The 22,918-nt window shown below is 40.7% G+C and overlaps 1 protein-coding gene across 1 annotated transcript; it reads right to left on the bottom strand.

Moving 5' to 3' along the window:
• Window positions 1–9,026: 9,026 nt before the first annotated feature.
• tfap2b (transcription factor AP-2 beta) lies at window positions 9,027–22,648 on the bottom strand. Its single transcript, XM_040017995.1, has 7 exons — window positions 22,513–22,648; window positions 19,913–20,374; window positions 18,422–18,476; window positions 17,202–17,421; window positions 16,762–16,880; window positions 15,721–15,862; window positions 9,027–11,584 (listed from the first exon to the last, which is right to left on the bottom strand). Exons 1-7 carry the CDS (start codon window positions 22,558–22,560, stop codon window positions 11,296–11,298), a joined length of 1,335 nt encoding a protein of 444 aa, XP_039873929.1. The 5' UTR covers window positions 22,561–22,648; the 3' UTR covers window positions 9,027–11,295.
• Between the last annotated feature and the right edge of the window lie 270 nt (window positions 22,649–22,918).

The raw sequence follows: 22,918 nt of genomic DNA, 5'->3' as shown, positions 1-22,918 counted from the left end.
CTGCATTCTCGGCATTTTCAAGCCCGTAATGAATAAAAGTTTCTATATTCTGTCTCCATGTAATCTGTCAGATATATCACGTGTTGGTGTACAAGTTATCTTTTGCACACAATGCATTCTGTGACCGTGGCAGATAAATAACTTCTATTTAGAAATATTCTAGGGTTGCAATCCCTCTGAATTAAAAACATATCATATAGACTGCTGTCATGTTGTCTGTACTTTTGTTTAACCCCTTTGTAAATGTAAATTAAGCTCATTAAGCTAACCTGGTGGTGTGTATCCTAATTTATTTCAGATTTCCACAAGAAGCTTGTCAAAAGCGGGATACCATGGCTGATTGGATTTGGATCTGGAGTCTAAGATGGATATTTATAGATCATTGTGGGAAAAATGCATTTCCAGGATCTCCCATGGTTGAGAGATGAAGTGGGCTAACCTTTTGGACCTCAGACCATCTCCACTGTGATACTCAGGAATATACCATAATGTTCTAAAAGGTGAGACATCTAAAGTAAATTACTGTAATTTGTAGAAAAAAATCCGTTGTTTCTCTGGTCTAGAGATTATTCATTACAGAGCAGATTAAATCAGTGTTCTTGGAAAACCCCAGGAAAAAAATTAAATTGAGAGGCAGGGGTCCTCCTGAGGTTTAGTATTGTAACTGTTTTGCCAGGTTGAAGTTCCTGTCTATAAGCAGAGATTAGCACACCAGATAAAAGGATGGAAACATAGGGTGGATATAGAAATAAGCATTTTGAACTTGGGAAACAAGTCTGGTAACGTAAACCCCAATGAAGAGGTGGATTTCATATCTCCAAATGGGTTTAACATGAGAGAAATATGGTGATAAAGCTTATAGTGTTTTGGATGTTTTGGTACAATATATATATTTTTTGTTTCCACACAATTTAACCTATTTTTATGGTGCCAGAACTAAATTACTAAGTTATCTGCTAATATCCTGAAACTGTACGGGTGCAGCACACAGACACAAATACGTGTTAACTGTTGCCGAGTAACAGGCTAATAATAGAAGAGTCACCAAAATTGGAGCATGAACTTCTTTGTAATATTTGTCAGATAATGGGCCAAAAGGCAGCAACAGCACAAACCGTTCCAGCTCAGTAATTCAGAGGTAAGGTCACACAGCTATCAGCTACATCTCCTTGTGTCAGGACAGCTGTCAATCAAAATGGCTGCAGCCCTAGCTTTAAGCCTAGCAGAATCCAAATTCACGAGTTTAAAACAGAAAGAAAGAAATCCCCAAATCATGCGAGTGTCATGAAGATGAACACTCCACAAAGTCCAAAGCTTTTTAAAAATATAAAAACAACCTGGAAGCTTTTTGCTTTGATTTATATGCACATTCTGTCTAAATTTCAACAAAAATGGTAGCATTAAAAAGCTACAGTCAGGTTAGATCAGCGTCTGGATCAGATAGTAAGATGAGAGGGGAAGTAGATTGATAAAGAAATTGATAACATAAAACAATTCATGTGTATAAGCTTACACGGAGGAGGTCCAGCAGGTGATGTCATGTATCTGACATGTCACAACTTTCATGTTGGGACCACTTTTCAACCAAGACTAAAGTCAAGGAAAGACAATCAGCTCACAGTATTACAGAGTACAAACTGAGTTTCACAGTTTTAATTGCTGTCTGAATGTATGAATGTTATATTCATACAGTGCATCAAGTTTTACATTGGAAGAATTCAGAACAACCCCCCACATGTCCCCAGATTGGCAGTTCAGCAGTTAAGAAGACAGATGAACCGACAGGTTTCGAAGTATTAATTTCCTTCCTCTTCACTGAAATCTGTATTTGTGATCAATATCTTGTCTCATGTCTTTTCTCCTATTTTCTCCTTTTGAAAGTGAGGTCCTGCCTCCCTGTTGAAATTTCTGTAAGTGGTATGACCCCAGCATACCTCCAACAGCTAATAACTAATAACTGGCTACCAGGGGACTGTGTGTCTTTCGGTGGGGGAGGGTAAATGGGGAGGTAATAATGCACACACAAGCTCAAGTTATGTCGAGGTGATGTACATCTACTGCAGTAATCCTCAACTCTGACAGATCCACTGTGATGCCTTTGATTTTTCTAAACTGCATATTCTTTCCATATTCCTGTGATGCCTTAATTTTTTTAGATTAAGACACGTCCATCTACCATTAGTAGATTTTACAGGCATTTTTTTCCAGTTAGAAACGTCAACAACTTCAACTTCAATGAATATGATGTTATCGTAGCCTTTGGTAAGATGACTGATATCCTTCAACTATCCTCTACATTCAGTATGTAGCCCTCTGAAATTTGTCAAACTTTTTTATTTTATTCAATTCAAGTATTTGTTTTTGGGGGAAATGAAAAAAATATGAATGTACAATTAAAATATCAGAAATTGTCTATTTTTTACATAACCTTATAGTACATTTACACAACAGAAACGGACCCAGAGTACTTTAGAGGCAGGTACATTTCCCAAAAAAATGCACCTTTAAAATACATGAAAAGCTGTGTTTTACTGTGTTAACTAATTATTGTGGAAGGTAAAAATCAGAGTGATTTAGTGATCATTAAAATGTGTTCAGAATTTGCAAATCGATAATGATTCACCTCATAGATCATGACACACTGCTGTCTTCTACATAAGCTGCCTTTATAAGTTAAAAGATCCGTATCATTACTGGTATTGGCAGTACTGGTCCTGTATTTACTTGGTACCGATCAACACCAAAATTTGCAGTACTACCTATTCGTTGGATAATGATATAATAATGACAATAGCTGAAACAAACAAGTGTTTGACTGGGAGAGATTATGTCCATGGCAAATAGTGATGGTAACAGGGTTGTTACATCAAGCCACCGAACACTGTTCAGTTAGGGTCAGAAAAAGGTCATTGCCCTCATGGCAAAAACAAACTAATATTAGCTGTTGAGACTGAAGATGAGTCTGTCTTCAGTGCTGAATTTAAATATTTTGTATATTCTAAAATTCCAACAAATGAAGAATGCTCAGCTTTCACAGTATGGTGATTGATATCCAATCAGATGCTCCATTTGCCAAACAAATACATGCATAATGGTATATTAGTTTGTAAAATTAATGCTGTAATTCTCTGCTTCATCTTATATTTTCATGACAGAAGACAAAATAATTATCTGATTATTTTACACAGTGTTTTGCTTTAGAGCCTTTAAAAGCATTACACTTTCACTGCAACTGAACTTAATGGATTGTATTTAAGTTTAGCCCCACCCCTGCCTTATTTTATCTTAGCTCTGTTTTTGTCTTATTTACTTTTGGCAAGTTTTTTAAAATCACTGATTATGGCAGACTAGCTGTTTATCCTTTTGCTAGCATTCATGCTAAGCTAACAGTCTCATGGCTCCAGCTTTGTATTGAAGCCAGTAGCCAAATGCAAGATTAGTAAGCAAAATAAGTGCAAAATGAGACACTTTTTTGTGGACTTTTTGGACTTGCATGCTGCAGACTCATCAGTTGTCAGTCTATCAGCTAGAAATGTAACAACCATGATGAACACAGGCTATAGAAACAGTGCACATTAAATCCCATACACACCAGGTTTATTTTATCTGAGTAAGACAGTTTTACTAACAAAATGCTAGCATACACACGTTTCAGCATCTAGTTATGGTTTGGAAAGTAGGGCTATATTAAACAACAAATGTCTGTATGAAGCAACTAGTAGTGGTAAAGGTATAAACCTATGTCATGATCCCAGGTTTTGTACCCAGTTTTCAGTTTGACATGTTGTAGTTTTCAGGTTGGATATTACCTTTGCGTAGGTTATGTTTTCATTCTGATCTGGTCTTTCCTGTTCCCCATGCCTAGTCTGTTTTTCTGTGATATCTCCCCTGTTTAGTCAGTTTTGTCTTTTTGTTTACTTTGGCCTGTCAAGTTCATGTGTCTTAGTCTTCCTCTTTTATTTTGATAGTCTCGTTTCCTGTGTGTGTTGTGTTCAGATTTGCTTTCTTCCATTAAATGATTCTGTTCACCTGCTCCTTCTTTTCCCCAGTTGTGTCTATTTCCATGATATCCCTGATTTCTGTTTAAGTCCTCGGTTTCCCCTGTTTTTCGTCACGTCATCATCATTCCCTCCTTGTGTTAGTGTGCGCACTGTTTGCTCAGTTATGTAAGCAATAAGTTCCAGTTTTCAGTTTAGCCAACGCCTATTGTTGTTTTGTATTTCTTTCCCAAGCTTCACCAATAAAGCTATTTGAGTTGAGTTAAGCCTGTCTGCAGTTTTGGTCCTCTCTCTGCCTGTCACCCTCACGTGACAACCTGCTACTCAATGTATTCCTGAAATCAAAATGGTGCTGTAACGGAGTCCATTTATTCTGGAATATCTCGATACTGCCACATCTTCAGCCACAAGGGAAGACATGACAACAGCAGGACTGGTACCTTATTTAGACAGAGGAACCACAATAGAAAAGATGGTCAAAATAAAAAAAGGAAAGATAAAACGTAAAAGAACTTTTGTGAACATTTTTTTCATCTTGCTGGACATGGCGAGAGGGGGGTGTATCATTGTTAAACGAGTTGTGATTACCAACAGCCCCAGATTATCCTCCCTTTTGACTCTAACATACCATAATTTACATAAATGTCTTCACGTATTGTTGAATATGACTGGAAATTAGCTGTCAAGTCCATAAAGTCATTGTGAAGTGTGCTCTCGTATCACAGAACAAAGCTGAGGGCTGTTTTCCCATTGACTTCTATAGAATCACAACTCTTTTTGCAAGCAGAGGAACCACCTCCTGCTGGGAAATTAAAAAGAGTGCCAGTTTAAGGCCCTTCTTTGTTGGCTTTTCTTCTTAGACTTAGAGAATACATCTATTGTTCGAGGCTGGGACTAGCCAAAAAGCTGCAGTTATTTCTGACTAGCTTTTTAGCAAATTTACAGTGAAAAATGATATAAAAGTTTACTATAGAAATACAAACAAGTAACTAGATGTACCTGCCCACGAAATATTAGCTTAGAGGAAGCGTTGCTTCATATTCTTGTGTTAGTATGTGGGTGTCTCTGTGTTAGTGAGTGCATCAAGCTATATTCCAGAAGTGTATTCTCCTCTGAGTAACCTTGACCCGTCTGGAGAGGCAGCCTTGCCTCAGCAGCAGCAGCAGCAGCTGTGTCACTTCAACTCAGCATCTTCAGTCCAACCTTAAGGGACCCGGACTGCCCGTGTCCCTGCCCAACCAGGACCCCCCCACCCCTCACCCCGATGGAACGACCAGCCAGACCTCCCCCCTCTTACCCTCCACTTCTGCCCTGAGCTACCAGCAAACACACATTCATGCCCGCTGTCCGTCATGCATACTGATAAATGTGTTCACTATCAACAGCAGCAGACAGTGGCCTGGATGGCTGGCTGCTTGAGTGCTGACAAAGCCCAGACTCTGCTTACTTGGCCCTGCAGATACAACAGCGGTGAAGACAAACACTGGCCTCCAGCCACTCCCAGTCAGCTCTACATATGTCACATGTTAATGACATCAAGTCTATGGCCACCCACAGACGGCAGCGTACTTGAGGGCAGCAGATTGAGAAATACAATCTTTTCTCCTTCGAACGTGAGTCTGATCCCTTCGCTGTGGCACTCACTGCCAAGAGTCTGTCACCTTTCTCCACCTTCTCCAGCCGCAAAGCATACTATCTGACACGATGAGTTTAGTTACTGAGTTATTTAGACTAAAATTTAATTCTACAACACAAATATATCATTAGAATATTTATGATACATGTTTTTCTTCCTGTGAAATAATGAATATTTGTAGCCTGGAGGTTTCCTCCGTTAATTAATTAAGTGAACTAGACTGAAAAGGGAAAGTAAAAGTCATTATTCTAGCGCATGAGTTCATCATTCTGCCTGTGTTCAACTGTTTCACGGGAAGCTCGAGAAGATACCTCTTTGTTTTCGTAGGGACTTCAGCCAAAAACACATTCCCTGCTTTAATCCTTATCCCATTAGTGGAGTGAGTGTTGAAAACAGTAAACAGCAGCCATGCTAGACTCCTCCATCTGCAGAAAGGAAACAATGCGGCATCTTTTGTCAAACATGACTAATTCACTTTTGCCCTTTGTGTGTGTGGGAGCTTTGCCTTTCATATCGATCATGGCTGTGCCAACTGTTTGTTTTGTCTTTTCATATGATGAACCCTGGGCCCTGGGTGAGGCCCCGGCGGAGCTTTGCTCCATGCTAAAGGGCTTTTTGTGAGACAGTGTCACGCTCCCTCGTTCCGGCGAGGCTTCGCGTTTCTTATTATTCATGGCTCTCTCCCCGTTTGTTGAGAAGGCCGGGATCAAACAGGCAGATTTGCCACGCCTGACACCCCTGCTGCTGCAAGTGTGTGTTTTGTGTATGTGTGTGTGTGTGTGTGGGTGAACTCAGCTCGGACTCAGTAATGACAGGATTTGTTAAACAGTAAATTAATGAATAATGAAATATCCAGCACGCGCCTGCCTTGCCTGGAGCACAGCGCCCCGAGCAGGAATTACTCCCGACCGGCACTCGGCTGTCTGCATGCTGGATAACCTGAGCGTGCGTGTGTGTGTGCGCGTGTGTGTGTGTGTTGGATAAGCATTTTTACAGCCCATTGCGTGACAGAACGCCGAGGGGCTTTGCTGATGGGGGCATCCTCGCTCACTTCCTGGCAAAATGACAGACAGGCAGATGCAGCCAGATGCAGACATAACTGCATATAGAAAGGACTGTCAGCGCTGCTCTCATACTTGCATCTATCAAATGTTCTCATTGTCTTCATAATCTCAGTCCCTGTTCGTAACTGGATTACCTCCCCCTAGTCGTGTAACTACCTCTGACACTTTCATAAAAATAAATTTTGCTTATCATTATCACCAATTCATCAGACACAAGTGATTTATATTGTATCGAGCTCCTGGATGGTTATTTGCAGTTTTAAACGCTCAGCAGCTCGAGAACCCTCCATGCACTGAGAAGTGATCACAGAATTGTGCAGAACTGCACAAAAAAGAAACAAACAAAGAAATGCATTTTGCAATTTACACCTATGATATTTAATGAATTTAATGAGTGCTAATGGAAATGTGGCTCGGGGACCTTCAGGGCCTAACACACCTCAGTCTTAACTGTTTGTCCTGTCCAACTTTTTTGTCTTAGACCTTAGGTTAGCACCTTAAATTTCTTCTACAATATCACAACAATATTGTAAACACTTCAATAATGCTGGTGCTCAGTTATTTTAGAAGCTGAAATTATTTCTTGTGTGAAAATATTGAGAAAATTGAATTGTTTAGTGTCTTGTTATTTGAATATGGGAGGCTGACTGGGACACGTTAGAACATTATTCTGTCTCCTCTGTAAACCTGGCTCTTTTTAAAAAATACATTTTCAGTTTAATTGTATATTAATCATGTTACACATGGATTCATAAGGTATTTTAAAATGGATGTCTGCAGAATTATGTGAGGGGAACATACAGACTGTTCAAATATTTGTTAGCAGTAACAGATGTGACTAAAACACACATCTAATGTTATAGCTTGCACTTATTTTTTGACATCATTACACACTTTGTCTCCAGGTTGGTCAGATTTCATGTAACCTTTTAAAGATAAACAAAACACTACACAAACCTCATAAACTACTACAAAATCTATCTGGTGATGATTTTTAGTACGTCTTTAAACTGTTACAGATCTATGATAACTAATTAAAAAGAAATAACATTATAAACAATGTTGGGAAAGAATTAAAAATCTCTAAGAAATGGCAGTTAGACACATGTACAGCTATGTGTCAGCTTAAACATGACTGTTATTTTCTGAGACTTTTACAGTGCACTGATCCTATACCATTACTTTTTGAAAATTATATCCTCACAGTTATGTCAAAACATAAATCTTAACCTCAAGCTCTATTAATCTTGTAAACATTTCTAATTAATGGCGGCTTCTCAGTTCTCTTTGCGTATTCTACACATTTGATCTGTTTCTTTATGCCTTTTTAAAAAATAATTTTAAACACCAATCTTTGATTTGTGTGCAGGAAACTCCTTAGAAAATATGACAAAAGAAAAATGCAAAGTAACTCCACAGGAAGAGGCTGAACTAAAGCAAGAGAAGCAAGGTCCCATATACAGAACCAACTTTTTAGGCAATGGAAAAAGAAAACCCTGAAGTAATGTTTTAAGGAGAGAAATCCAGGGTTAATTATCACTATAAAACAGTCACATTTCGTGCACAGTTTTCTTCTGTATGTCATTTTACTTTATTGCCATGTGTTTATGCTGTTTAGATTATTTTTTCAGCACCAGTGCTGCACTTGTCACACCTACTGCACACCTTTGTCCAGTGCAATCGTGTTTAATCCTGTTTCTTATAAATTAATTCAGCGATACTTTTTGTTTTCAGATATAGGTCCTTAAAACTGTAGGACATACAGTGAACCATCTGCTGCGAATCATTCGAAACACAGTCTATCGTTTTTGATTAACGGTGCAATGTAGGGTGACATTAAAATTTCAATTAAACTATTTTATATCGAGTGCCTTTAATTATTATTTAAATCGACGCTGTCACACTTATCGTGCGGTCTGAGCTAATTTGTTTAAAAGCCAAGTTTCTCCTCGCGTTTGTTGTTTTGTTGTTTTTGGCTTGTTTGTTTGTTTTTCCAGCGGACCTGCAGTTCTTGTGGCCACTGATGCTCAGCAGCTTCCTGCCTTTGTTGAACGGGAATCGCTCGCGGACATGCGGGTGCTGAACTCTGCACCTGCGTCACGCAGCGTTCCACTCTACGGGTCACAGTGAGCCCGCGGGCTCCCTCTCTTCCCTCTCTCTTGCCTTATTTTCTTCCTTCCACTGTCTCTTTTTCTCATTAGCTTTCTTTCTGTGGCCCTTTCTGCTTTTCGCTGCGCGTCTCGCGCTCACTCGTCATTAGCACACCGGCGGTAGATCCCCACCGCAGAAGAGAAGCGAGCCCGCGAGGCACGATTCTGTTCCCCATGTGCGCGTGTGAGAGAGAAGCCTCTCTCTGAAAAAAGGGCCTCACTGGCTGGAAAATACAGCCAATTATCTCCCTGGAATAAGACAGTATCCATCATGGTGCGTGCATGTGCTTGCGCGCGGGCGTGTTTTCAGACCTTGTTGCAATATATGGACATTTTAAACCTCGCAAGGCTATTACTTATAGAATAATAAAACAGCAATAACAGCATGAATAATAATAATAAGAATGATACTTTAAGGGTATATAATATTCATGACCACAAAACAATCAATAATCAGCAGTTTCTGGGAGTATATGTAGTTCATTAAAGAAATAAAACCTGCCCTCCTCAATTAGCATTACAACTCCAGATGGTATAACCAAACAGCAAACAATTAACTTGCAGTTATGCACTCACAGGCCGTTTTAATGCCTGGTTAATTAGGATTAAAGTGGCTCCATCCCTCTTTTTGAATTTATGTGCTGACTTTTTTTATTTGCAGTTGCAAAAGTTGCGCCTTTAAATATCCGTAAGTCCAGCAGTTTTCTCGTTTTATTCCTGGCAGAAAGATAAAGATACTAAGAGAAATACATGTAGTGTCATACCCCTTTGCAATTTAAATCCGTAATATTTAAATGGGAGAAAATATAGTTGACCAGAAATGTGGTCTGGGGACCTTTAGGGCCTAACACACCTTAACCTTAACTGCTTATCTTGGCCCTAGAGTAAGGGCTTTTCTGTTCTGGAATCTACTTGAAGCTCTTAAATTACCTCACAACTGCAACAATAATGCTGGTCTTTTGGCGTTTTGCTCTTGTAAAAAGTTGTGTTTATTTCTCCTCTGAAGATGGGGAAAGCTGGGAATTGATTTGTCTCTAATTTTTGAGGGAATTGCATTGTAAAGTTCCTTTGTCTCCTTTGTTGGCCCAGATTTCTATATTTTCAGTTTAATCCTATAGTAAAAAAAAATGTTAAAAACAGATGTTAGCAGAGTCGTGTGCCATTCAACTGTTTTTAAGGAATGTATTCAATATGATTGACACGCGTATCTCTTGCTATAGATAAGGTCCGAAACTTCCCATAGCTAAATCAGTACCCATCGATAATCTCTAAGGTAGTGAGTTTTGTTGTGTTATCCTTTTAGAGTGAACAAAACACTAAACACAAAACTGAAGGGAAGAAGACGGAGAAACTTGATGCTAATGTATCTCTAAAATTTGGAATACAATTTGTCAGTGTAGCCAGTCATTTATTTGAGTGGTTCTGTGTTTTCATTGGCCCCCATTTAGCGGATATCAGTCTTTTTTTCTTCCTACACCCAAAGATGCCTGACCTGTGAATCTGACTTATTACACAGTGAACAACAGTGTTAAAATCCTGGCATCAATCCACTTCCGGTCATTCAGAAAGTTGAATTTTCTTCCAGAAAGCTGCTCTTCTTCAATATTTCATGACACAAATGAATACAAGTTGAACCCCAGCCTTTACTGAGACTCTGCTTTGGAATTTCTCTGGAGAAAAGGCGCAGGCTGCACACCTCGCATAATAAAACACATGGTTTATTATCAATATGATAGAAATGAAATCACTGGACAATTAGAAGCATGTCTACCCATCATCAGCACCATGACAACAGCTCTATAAGAACAGAAAAACACTGGATGAGTCCTGTCCCCCAAACGGCTCACAAAGGTCAAATCACAGATTAATAGGCCTACTCCAAAATAGCTGGCGCACCTATTTACACAACCATCCATTTAAATTAATATAAATAAATATTTACACACATAAATTAACACCTCCCCTCCTCTCCCTCCTCTTGTGTTAAATAACCAGACAACCCTGTTTCACATATAGATTGCTCATCACCCAATCTCACAATGCTTTTTCTGTGTGAAGACAAACACACACACACACACACAGACAGGCACACACTCACTCAGGCACACAGACACAATGTTGTTTGTTGGCTGCTCACAGCATCTCAGTCTCACAGGATGCAGGCAGGGGGAGCGAAATGAATGTAACACAGTAACCACCATGTCCTCAGGGGAATGAAAAGAACGTAACACAGATGAAAAATCCCTCTGTGCTCTCTGACACTGGCCCACGGGTGTCTTCCTCTGCCTTTTTCTCTCTGCCGAGCCTTCCCCTTCCTCCTCCACCTCAGCCCCGTGCGTGGCAGGTCAGTCGCAGGGGTGTAAAGCTAGAAGTAACGGTGTAACGCCTCTGTCTGTGTGTCTGCCTCCTTCTCAGCTCTCGATCATCACTCCCCTCCTTCTCCTGCTTCATTTCCGCTGCTTCTCCTCTTTGTCGCCGGTCTTGCCAGCATCCCCGTGCCGGTTGTTGGGAGGGTTGTTGAGAAACATCTTGTCGAGTCCTTTGAGAGCCTCGGTGAGGTAGTTCTGCAGGGCGGTGAGTGCAGCGCAGATGGCGGGCGAACCAAAACCATGCGTGATTAAGGAGAAGTGGGAGAGGCAGCTCTGGATGCCAGGCTCCAGGATGGGGGTGGGCCTTGAGTTGCCCAGGGGAGTCCTGTCCTGGGCCAGCAGGTCTGTGAACTCCTTACACAGCTGTCTGCAGGAGAGAAGACACAACAAGACGTCAGGAGGGAGCTCTGCATCATCTTAGGCTTTCCCCAAAAGGGTTTTTGGAAAGCTGATATGTGACAAATAATTGCCAGTTTGCTGTCATTAAAACAAAACACTGATGATTTATTCAGGATTTCCTCAAGAAGGTTATTAATGACAAAGCTGACACAAAATGCAGAGCAGACAACATCATATTAAAAATCTCTAAAAGCCAATATTCGAAAATTACCACACAGGCACAATAAAGAACATCCCTCAGAGCCCAAGACTTCCTTGGGGCCCCAAAACATTAGCTGCACATAATTAGATTTGAATTTTGATTATTGAAATTCTTTGTAGGCATTTTTAACACTAGAACTTTATAAAGTAACTAACACTTTACCTGATCCTACAGTACTTAAGACTTTCTGAGTCCCATTCCAGATGTAAATTGTGCAGGCATGCCTAATTGCAAAATGTAACTAAATGTCCCCCAAGAGCAGACTGAGAGCTTTCTCAGTGACAGTGAGGGAATTTTGTTGCATTGATTGCAGACTTTCCTCCAGCTCTTCTGGAAACCGCAGTGAATACAATCAGTTCATATGCTGGAATCACATGTTGCTATTTCACAGTTCAGTGTTTGCAAAAAGAAACAAATTGACTCAAATCTCCATGCTGGTTTGACTTTCACATTTTTGGAAAATCATGCCCTGTAGCTGTGGTTCTCAAACTGTGGGTCATAAAACCACAGCAGGTGGGGCGAGGAAGACCGGGGGGGGGGGGGGGGAATGGTATGAAACTAATTTCATTGTTGAGTTTTCTGACACAATTGTGCAGTGTTTTATCAAACTAAAATTCAAGTTGGATCATTTTTTATTTTTAAAAGTGTGGGGTGTAGAGTGTGATCCCCCCCTCCAGCTTTTGAAAGGGGCACATCAAAAAAAAAGTGGGACAACCACTTCCCTGTTGAAACACAGCTCAAAGACAGTAATGTTGGAGGCATGAATGCTAAACTGCAATGTTAGTTTTAGACTTCCCTAAAATGAAAGCAATACCACTCAAACTAAAACTGCTTGCAGAATAGAGCACTGTGCGCCGAGTAGGCTGCATTAAGTTTTCAGCAGTTTAGTAGACGGCTGAAATAATGCAAAGCAAACTGTATAGATGCGAACTTGGAAAAGACCCCCAAAATTATTCAGAACAGTTCCAAAACCCAGACTAATGAAATTCTTTAGCAGGTCCTAAAGGCGGCACAGCTCTACCCACCTTTCCAGAAAGGAAAGAATACATAAAACAGCTCATTTTATAATTTGAAAAATTGAAGCTTATTTTAAAATGTAACGCATTGGAAGAGGAAGATGATTGTGTGTGTGTGTGTGTGTGTGTGTGTGTGTGTGTGTGTGTGTGTGTGTGTGTGTGTGTGTGTGTGTGTGTGTGTGTGTATTTTTAAAATTCCATTCAGTATTATTTATTTAGAACAAATTGATAGTAGCCATCATTAGTGTTGCGTAATCATATCCCTCTAAATTGAAATTTACAGTTTTTGTTTTGTTTTGTTTTTTTGTCACTAAATGTTTAGACTCGGAGAACATTTTTCAAAAGCTAAATTTACATATTTCCATAGTATGAGGATGAAGGCTAAGGTTACTTATCATCACTCAGAATGACCTAAACGTCACAGAGTAATGTTAGATATTAAAGACCTCACGGCCTCACAGAGAAAAACCCACCACTCTGACGACTCCCTTTTGATTGTGTTCAATGAATAAACTTAACAGAACAAAAATTAACCGTATTATGACTTAAGGGGAAAAAAAATCATGCTTATACCTTTATTTTTTTTAACTCTTTCTTTTTTTCCCCAGTGCTCCCCCCGTGAACCCTTACATATTTTCTTTCAGTTTTGCCTTGTTTAACTCTGTTTAACTCTCATGAACACAGCGTGAACATAAAAGCAGTCTGTGATTAACACCTGCACCTGGACACAGGGAGAGCCCGAGTTCAGTTCTAGCATGGGTGTTTGTGTTTTTATGTATATTACAAGCATTTTACCATTCCCATTTCCCTATTTTTGTAGAGAAGATAAACATTTTCTTCCTAACTACTTTTGACACTTAAAGCATGTATTGAATTTACATACAATTCAGTACAATTGAATTGTATGTAATTCAATCATTCTCAAAGATCAGTCATTCTGATCTATGAGGATGTGAAATACAGTGATATAGCAGAACCCAGAGAAACAAGGGTAATTTCAAATATTACATATTTCCATAATGGAGAAAATGCATACCCCTTCAGTGAAAATAATGCAAAAATCATCCGATTAAGAGTTTTCTAAACGAATAACTAATATTTAGATATAAGAATGTGTGGTTAGTAACATGGATCTTAATTTTTCATTGGATTTCAAATGCAACTGTAAAATAAAATAACCTATTCACCTAGTTCTCCTTGTTAAATCATCCCCTGGTTTTAGGCTCACATTTTAAATTCAAGAGACCTCCTTCTCCCTCTTCCTCCCCCCTTTCACAGATTCATACTTGCACAGCCCGTGCGCATACACCCTGTAAGCGGCCTAAGGGCAGAGCTCCAGCAAATGAGTGACAGGCTGTGCAGGCCGAGCCCAGCTGGGGTTAGGGGAGTAGAGAGGAGAAGCCGCCACCCCGGGCTACACTCAAGGCTCTCGCTGTTGTTTTCTGACGACTTGAAACACTCCACTGCTAAATAATGAATTTCTAACAGGCAGCACTGATGCACAGTATTGGAACAGGTTTCAATCTGAGCATCAGACATCCACCACCAAACACATTGTACATACTGAGCACCACACAAACACACACTCACACACACATAGACGGACAGATGGTTTATGCAGGCCAGCAGACAACAACACTTATGCAAGCTAAAAATATAAGCTTCCTGAGTGGAGGACTTTTATAAATTAATTTCAAATCTTCAACACTTATTTAGAAAAAAAAAAAACTATCTTGCCCATGTGCACTCAGAAGAGCCTTAATTAAATTCCAGGATCTCCTAATTATTAATAAAAAATATATCAGTACAAGTAACTTTACAAAAGTGCAAATAAAACAGATTATCTCTAAGACCAGAAACTGAGGTCAGATATAGAAACATCAGGGTTTGTGTTTATAGGCTGTGTTAATAGTGCCCCACCTCACCTCAAGATTATTCTGTGAAAAAGCTGCTTGTAAGGAAGCTAATGTGTGCACAATTTGTCCTGATAAAAAGGGTAAAACCGATGTCTTGTTAATTTTGGTTTAGATTCTTGGCTTTATTTTAGCTCATTTCTCAAATACTTGACCTGACTTTAACTGCCCTGTTTTTTCTGCATTGCAGTTTTTTTCCCCAGTCAGCCATTTAAATACAAGTTAGATATAGTTCAGTGGGTTTCATTAAAAAAATATCACAATTTCCTCTCCAAATGCCACTAAGGCAGAGTGGACTATAGGATAAGGCACAGAGTATAGCAGGGGTTCACACCCTCTGGGTTTCTTAAAATGGACCATAAAGACCTCAGGAAATGAGACTGGCCTTAATTTCATAATAATTTAATTCTCCCTAAATGTACCTATTTGCAGAAAGTGATTACCCTGTGCTATTCAGAATGCATGTGTAAATGTTATGCAATTTCAATGGACAACAAAACACAAGGACAACAGAAATGCTACCAAAAGGCAGTAATAATGTGTAAACCTTGTCTAATGAGAAAAATCTGAAACATTTAAATTGCAACAAGAAGTCTGAATTAGAAGCATCTGAGACATATTGGACTTTTAAAAAACCCAAACATTTAACTTTCTTTCTCTTGTTGCTCTTTTGTTGTTTGTTGGATTTTTACTCCTTGTTTCTTTGCTGACTTGAAGTATTGCAAGGTGGTTTAGGGCCAAGTCTTTCTGACACCTTACTTTCAACAATGTCCTGCTGTGTCTGAACGTGTCCTAATACTAAAAAAGTCATTTGAATTATAATTCAGCATTACGTTCTCGCACTTCAATCCCATCATCATCCTCCATCCACTTCTATATGATTCAGTGCAGACAGTCTATATCCCGTATGAGAGAAAACACCCATAAAGGCTATGAGAGAACAGAATCTAATCAAACGCTCCATCAAACTCACTTTGTCGCCAGCAGCATGTTTTTCCGCGTGTGCAGCTCGTTGGGGTCCGCGTGCTGGCGGTTGAGGTACTCGCTCACGGCTTTGGTGGGAAACTCCGTCTCGCAGATGTAACCGAAATCCCGAGCCAGGTGGACCGCTTCACCTGTGGGGGAAGGTATTAGCTGTGTTATATATTGCAACTGTAAATATAAGTATAAATACAAACGAACAAGATCTTTCGGTTCACGAGATACTGGCTTCAAAAAAAGTATGAGTATTGTCAGGTGTCATTTAATTATCCTTATGATCATTTTTTTAACTCATTAACGTCACTGACAAAAAGCCGTATCTTTTTAGGCAGAACCCTCCCACAGCTGTCCTCTCAGCTGACTCAAAAACACTTAAAGTGTTTTAAGTTATTTATTTTTTATTTTTATCATGTAGATTAAACATTAGTACCTTTTACTTGCTGATTAATATTCAAAATGATCCACTTTATTTTGGGTTATACTGTACAGGCACGGATAAAACAGTCGTGCAGTTTATACATTTAAAAGTAAGTCGTCATCACTCAAAAGAAATACTTTCTTTAAAAAGTAAATTCACGTTACCTGTTTTTAGTAAGACACAGGCACTCGGTCTATATGTTGGTGTAGCCAAAGGCATGGGCCCAACCTCCAGTCTTTAATCCGTTAATTTAGCAGCCTCAAACACATCTATCGGCAATGAATATTTCCCTGGCTACATTTTAACAGACATTTTATGAATAAAGGCGCATTTTCACCCATGACTTTTATAATCCCAGATTTTTTGCAATTCATATATTTTTTCTCGAGTTTTCACATGATAGAAACTTTTAAAAAAAAGTTATTTTTTTCTTATATATTTTTTGATAAATGACACTATATTGAGTTGTGCTCATAGCCAGAAATCCAGTTACAGGGAGTTGTGGCGGTGTAAGGGGAAAGCAGAAGGGGAATCCTGAAACTCTTGAAAACAATAATAAAAAAATAAAATTAAAATAAAGATTTGGCTTTTATCACCAAAAAATGAGTCGGTCACCTTCCACGAGAGATGTTAGTAGTGTGACATTGGCAGCTTTGCGTCTCCCAGCAGGTAGATTCAGTCCAATCTTCTCCAGCTTTTCTCTCAGGCATTTCCCACCGTTTTTAGACTTTGCTCTGCAGAAAAAAGGAGGAAAGCATATGAACTGTATTTAAAGTAAAAGTTACGGCGCACACATGTTGGCGAAATGTCATAAATCGCTCCAAATTAACAAACAATATATTAATATGTGCTCTGGACAACATTTATTTAGCTTCATCTCGTCTACCAGTTAATGTTAAAAAAAATCTATATGGCATAGCTTTTCATGCTTCTCATAGTCTCATTAATAACTGCTCCTGCAAATTAAATGCACACAAGTTTTTTCCTCATAGTTTCTAGAGGTTATTCCTGAACTCCACGTTGTGCGTCAACATGCTTTAAGGCTACATCCGTACCTTCTCAACACGCCCCCCAACAAGGAGGCGTTGAGGCACTCGGGCGGGGACAGTCTCCTCTGCACTTCACCTACGGTCACTTTATACTTTGAAGTGGAGCTGAGCAGCGACAGGCGGCCTGGTACCGAGCAGAACACCTCGTTTATGTTCACGGTCACTCCTCCGATCAGCCCGTCCTTACCGAGCATCAGGGAGCCCACGTTCTTGGGTGGCATGGGGACTGAAAGAGGAAGGTTAGAGTGGATTTCTTACATAACATGCTTTCACATTCAGGGGGCACAAGTTTGAAATCTTTACATCACTCCTCTGTGCCAAACTTTGCTCAGTGAGACCACGCGCGCAGGGGGCGGCCCTGGCCTAATGAAGCGCCCACGTGCCGGGCATTTGCTGTTATTTAATGTCGCGCGACATTCTCATTACAGCGTTATCGATTGTTGATTGGCTCACGTTCTCAAATCGCATTAACCACCTCCCTGTCTTTTCTCCACGGCCGGTTTAACACCCACCAGCAGCACTGGATGCTTCTTCATCCCGCGCGCTAATGCTCTTGTTAATGTCGTGAAGTAAAGGGGAAACCGCCAGCCAGCCTGCCTCGTGGATGCGCGCATATAAGGGCCAGTGCGAGGGGGTTTTGATGGCTCCACGGGGGATAATGCCGCAGATTAGCTCTAAACGAGCTCACGAGATCTCCGTGAGCGATGCCATTTATTACATCAGCGGCTTAAATGCCCCGCGGGGAGCTCAGTCACTCAACATCCCGTAACTAAATCACCGCACATCATCAGAGCGGCAGCGTGGCAGCCTGTCAGCGACACACTGCCTGATAGTCAATATACCAGGGTCGTTACCTCGGCTTCAGACTCCTCATCCCGGCCCCCAAAATACGAGAAACTCCATGAATAGACTCGGCGAGAACGCCTTTTCCAGTTAAGGTCACAACCATACTGATCATGACATTTCCCGAGGGACTGGGCCGGAGGTTACACACATATCCATACAATAAATCACTATAATTCATAAGAACCTATCCAAATATCCCAGGAGTGAAGAAACCCAAATAAATTGTCTTGAGAATAGAGCGCGCGTATTTCCTCTTTCCACCTGTGATATTCTTCAATTATTACTATATATATATATATTTTTTTTTTTAAAGTAAGGCCACATTGCCCAGAGAACAGAGATGTATGTCTTTGTATTAAAGAGAGAATGTGTGTTTCTACCTTTCTTTATCACTGATTGATCCAGGATGCTCGTCCCGTTGGTGTCATCAGCGGTCTGTTTAAAAAAGAGAGGAGATAAATGCAAAACATTCAACCCTGTTGTACACAAAGTTAACCAGTGATTTACCTGACAAGCCTCAATCACACAGTCCAGCAAAAACAAAAAAGAAAAAAGATTCATGTTAGGTTTCAAAAGGAGGGGGCGGAATACACGTTTGAGCTATTTGTTTTCAGACATCGGTCCAATCTAGCTCATAATGCAGTGCTTTCATTCATCACGACGTGGTTAGAAGCAGCTATTCCCACACATTCAAACCCCCATCATTCATCAGTGTCATTCATCATCTTGCCAAATAAATTGTTAAATAGACCGGGTGTTGTCACGAATGCGCCACAGCCAAATACAAAGAAACAAATATGCAAAAACAAATTTATATGGGGGTTAATAAATGCAAAACACAAACACGGAAAGCCCGAAATGAGAATCTATTGTGGAGGTTAAATGGCAAACAATTCGTGATGGCTGTGCCCTGAGGGGGGAAACGAGTAGAAAATGAAAATCCTACACAGCTTTACAATAAGCCTATTTCACTAAGTCTTTAGTATCTCGCTCTGTGAATTTATAGCGTTTTAGCAGCAAAGCAAGACTCTAAGAAAGGACATAAACAGCAAGCAATAATAATAATAATAATAATAATAATAATAATAATAATACATATTGCGTTAAAAACGAAAGTAAAAAATATTCTTTACTTTGTTATAATTTAATGTCATTTAATCTGCGTAATTTGTTATCGTCTTTGAAAACTATGTCTAACGTGTTAAACTATGTTAAAATGAAATTTTAAATAAACCGCGAGGAACATTTAATTTACTGCCTAAAGCCAGATTTATGATGCATTATTTGCAAACACATGTTTCTCTTTTGTTTTTTTTTTTGTTTTTTTAAAAAAGTCTTTCTTGGGTATCTCAAGTCTTTTTTTTCTTTTCTTTTTTTAAGCTTTGAGCCATTTCCGTTTGGCTACAGCTGCTGTGAGCATCCAGCCCTGAGGGAGCTGCCCCAAGTTCACTGACCTTAACTCTAAAGGCACGAGAGTCATGCGTAGACAATGAACAAGACAACTGTCAACATATATCCTTTCTTTTCTTCCAGTGAAAATTGGTTTCCATTTTATTTATTGCTTATTTTTGGGTGTTGTAAATGTGTCTGTTTTAGTTCAATTGAAGTGTTTTTGTTGTCAGGGGAAATGGGGAAATTCACCGTTATAATGTACGTTGTTTATATCTACAAACTATGAACTATTCAATAAATTGTGAATAAAAGTAGGGCGAATTTTCTCCTCGATGGTTCAAGTCTGAGGATTTGCCATTGTCTGCCTGTTCTTAAATATGATTTCTTAAAATTATATGACATAATTGGAGCAGGAAAATCTGAAATTATGTTATATGTGCATTCAATCTCTGCAAATCTCAGCTGTGCCTTTAACTTACCGGAATATCCTCCATACCGTGCAGCCCGTGTAGCAGTCCGTCTCCCATACCAGGCTCCAGTCCGGGGTGAGCGGAGTGAAGAAGCACATCAGGCCGTCTTACACCTCCGTAGTCCCGCCGTGGGTCCAACCCGGATAGCTGGGGCAGCGAGGCCCGAGGCTGCGCCAGCAGAGCGGAGCTCTCCATCCGGTCCCCCGTGGGGTCTTGCCGCTGACGGGTTCCCCATGCTCCCTGTTGGCTCTGGTGCAGGGAGTTCAGGGAGTATGGGTCGCTGACGTGGGAGTACGGATCCTGGCTCTGGTAGTGAGCGAGCGGCTGGTACGGCGGAGGAAAGTACGGCGGCTGGAAGTCCGAGGAAGGCGCGTGAGACAGCGGTGGCGCGCTGGAGTAGGGTCCCGCATGCGACACTGAACCCAGCTGGGACAGCCGCGAGCTGTGGCTCGAGACACCGTCATGCCGGTCCTTGAACAGGATGCAGAAAAGAACAGAAAAAATTGAACCAGTTGTAGAACTGGAAGTACAATTTAAAGAAACGAAGGCCCAAGATCATTTTGCAAATTGCCTCTGGTGATGTAGCCAAAGAAGCCTAACTGGCACTGAAACTCCTGAACAAAAACACATAAGAGCCTGGAGGAAAAAAATGTCACAGCCTAAATTAAACTGTCTCACAACTAAAAACCTGCCAGCCATATCTACGGGGTTTACCGTTTGCGTAAACGAATTCTGAAATACTCTGAAGAAAACTCACCGCGGTGGAGTAAGGATGAACTAACATCTGTAAACCTTCTGCCGGTGTATCACAAGCGGGTTCACGGTAGAATAGCGGTGTAGGACGGAGCGTGTAGGGCCGATACAGCCAAAATCATCCCAGGTAAGAGTGAAGAGTATCTGCAGGCACGGCCCGATCTACAACACCATACAGAACCTTCCTCCGCCCGGAGCTGCCACCGCTCTGAGTGTGAGCACCGAGCTCCCTCCTCTACCCCCGGTATACGGTGTAATTGTTATTCATGACTGAGACTTACAGGAATATTAATGTGCGCGAGGCAGGGGACTGGCGACACATGGAGCGTGAAGCCTTTCGCGCAACCGTGAGTGACGTTGAAATTCCGTGGAGAGCCGAAACGACGCGCGAACAGCAGGAGATTGAAAGAGGACTCTCTCTCGCAGGAGAAAACGAACAGGGTATCCAGACCCGTGAGGAATCCTCTGTCACATAAAATACCGCTCTGGGGCCCCTTTATATATAAAAGCTGACGCAATAAAGCGCACTTTCTTGCCAGTGGAGACACTTTTGCGCAAATAATTTCTGTGCAAACATACTTTTTACGTTAAAGAAACCAATAGAAGACAATATGGCAATAAAAACAGGCCTTGTTGGGTCGACTATGAGACGATTAACACCAGGTTTTCAAGTTCTCTTCCAGCCGGGTTAGTCAACGCCAAACAAAGCGGAAATGCATCCATTAAAGCAAAACAAAAAGAGAGAAAAGAACTTTGAGCTGACGCACAAACCCACAGTAACTGCAAAAGAGCGCATTAGCCACTTTCAGATTTTACTCTGACTTTTCACCCCAACTTCACCCCACCACACTCACACTCTTGAAATTTTAAGGCAGCTCAAGTCATATTGCAGCTGCCAACCGAAAACAAACGCACACCCGAGACAAGGCAGGACGCGTGAGGGGCTCGTGTGAACTCAGAAGCAGCGATTAAACTTTGCATTGTAGACCGTTCAGCCTCTCCTCTTTGCCCTCTTGGGTGACTTGTTTAACAACATTATAGCCTCCCCTCCCTCGCGCCGTGGGAGAAAAACCATGTGTGGCACGAGACAAGGGCTTCCCACCGGGCTCAGCCGAGGGGCCTCGCGAGCTATACCCTTTCTTCGTCTGCTTTGTGCTCGAGCCCATTCAGCGCGAGCCGGGGCAGCGTTTTCGCCCCCGCGCGCGTCGTATTTCTCACTTTTTCTTTCTCCTTTCCCCTCACCGTTTTTTTTAAATGATTGTTCTGGGATCAAAGCCAAGTCATTTACATACTCCATAGGCTACACATCATCACCCTGCTCTGACACAGCGGTTCTCCACCTTATTTGTCTTTCGCTGTAATTTAAAAATGTCAAAATGAGCTTTTCATTAGTTACTGGGTCACGTTGAGGTCCTGGGAATGAACTTATAGTCCTTGCACCTTATTATTTTTTTTTATTATGTTAAAAAAAGATATTTAGATTGCTTTAAATATTAATTTACCCCAAAGCCCAAAGTAAAATCTGACTGATTACAGCCCTCATGTAGGCAGTGTCACATATCTTATGTACCCAAAACTGAACACTGCACCACAGCGACAAGCACAGCTTAAAATAATGTGAGCACTTGAAAACATTTCAGCACAAATTAATCCGTTTTATGCCTGAATAAATCTGTCATGTGCCAAATGGTTCTCCAATTCATATTCACAGTCATCGCAACATAAATACGAGGCCTTAAAGCCTCGTGGAAAACACTTCACTCTACAGCATCCACCAAATGAACTCCAAAAGCATGTCTAATAACTTCATTTAGTCTATTTCCCCCGAGTCACAAACAGCTGGACGGTAACGTTACCTCATAAATATCTTCATACTTGACATTCTCAACTAGTTTCCACAGCATGGTCGCTTCTCCGGTGTCGGTAAACCGAATGCAGCCAAGTGAAGAAGGGATGCCTCAACTCTCTCTCTCTCTCTCCCTCTCGCTCTCTCTCTCTCCCTCTCCCTCCCTCCCTCCGCCTTCCGTACCTTCAGACAGGCTTTGTGAATGGGGAACCCCTGTATGGACTCCACTGCTGTAACATTATATAATAATAATAATAATAATAATAATAATAATACTAATAATAATAATAATAATAGGGCGGGTTAAAATCAGCAGGTAACTTTAATACACGAGTGTGGTGTCTATCTTCGTACACAGCACTGAACCACATATAGATTGTTTACTTGTTGGACACTTATGCAACTCTTATGCATTG

This window comes from Simochromis diagramma, unplaced genomic scaffold (assembly GCF_900408965.1).
Source record: "Simochromis diagramma unplaced genomic scaffold, fSimDia1.1 OVJJ01000802.1, whole genome shotgun sequence".
NCBI lineage: Eukaryota > Metazoa > Chordata > Actinopteri > Cichliformes > Cichlidae > Simochromis > Simochromis diagramma.
Note: the sequence above shows the minus strand (reverse complement) of the source record. Positions and strands in the feature narration are given on the sequence as shown.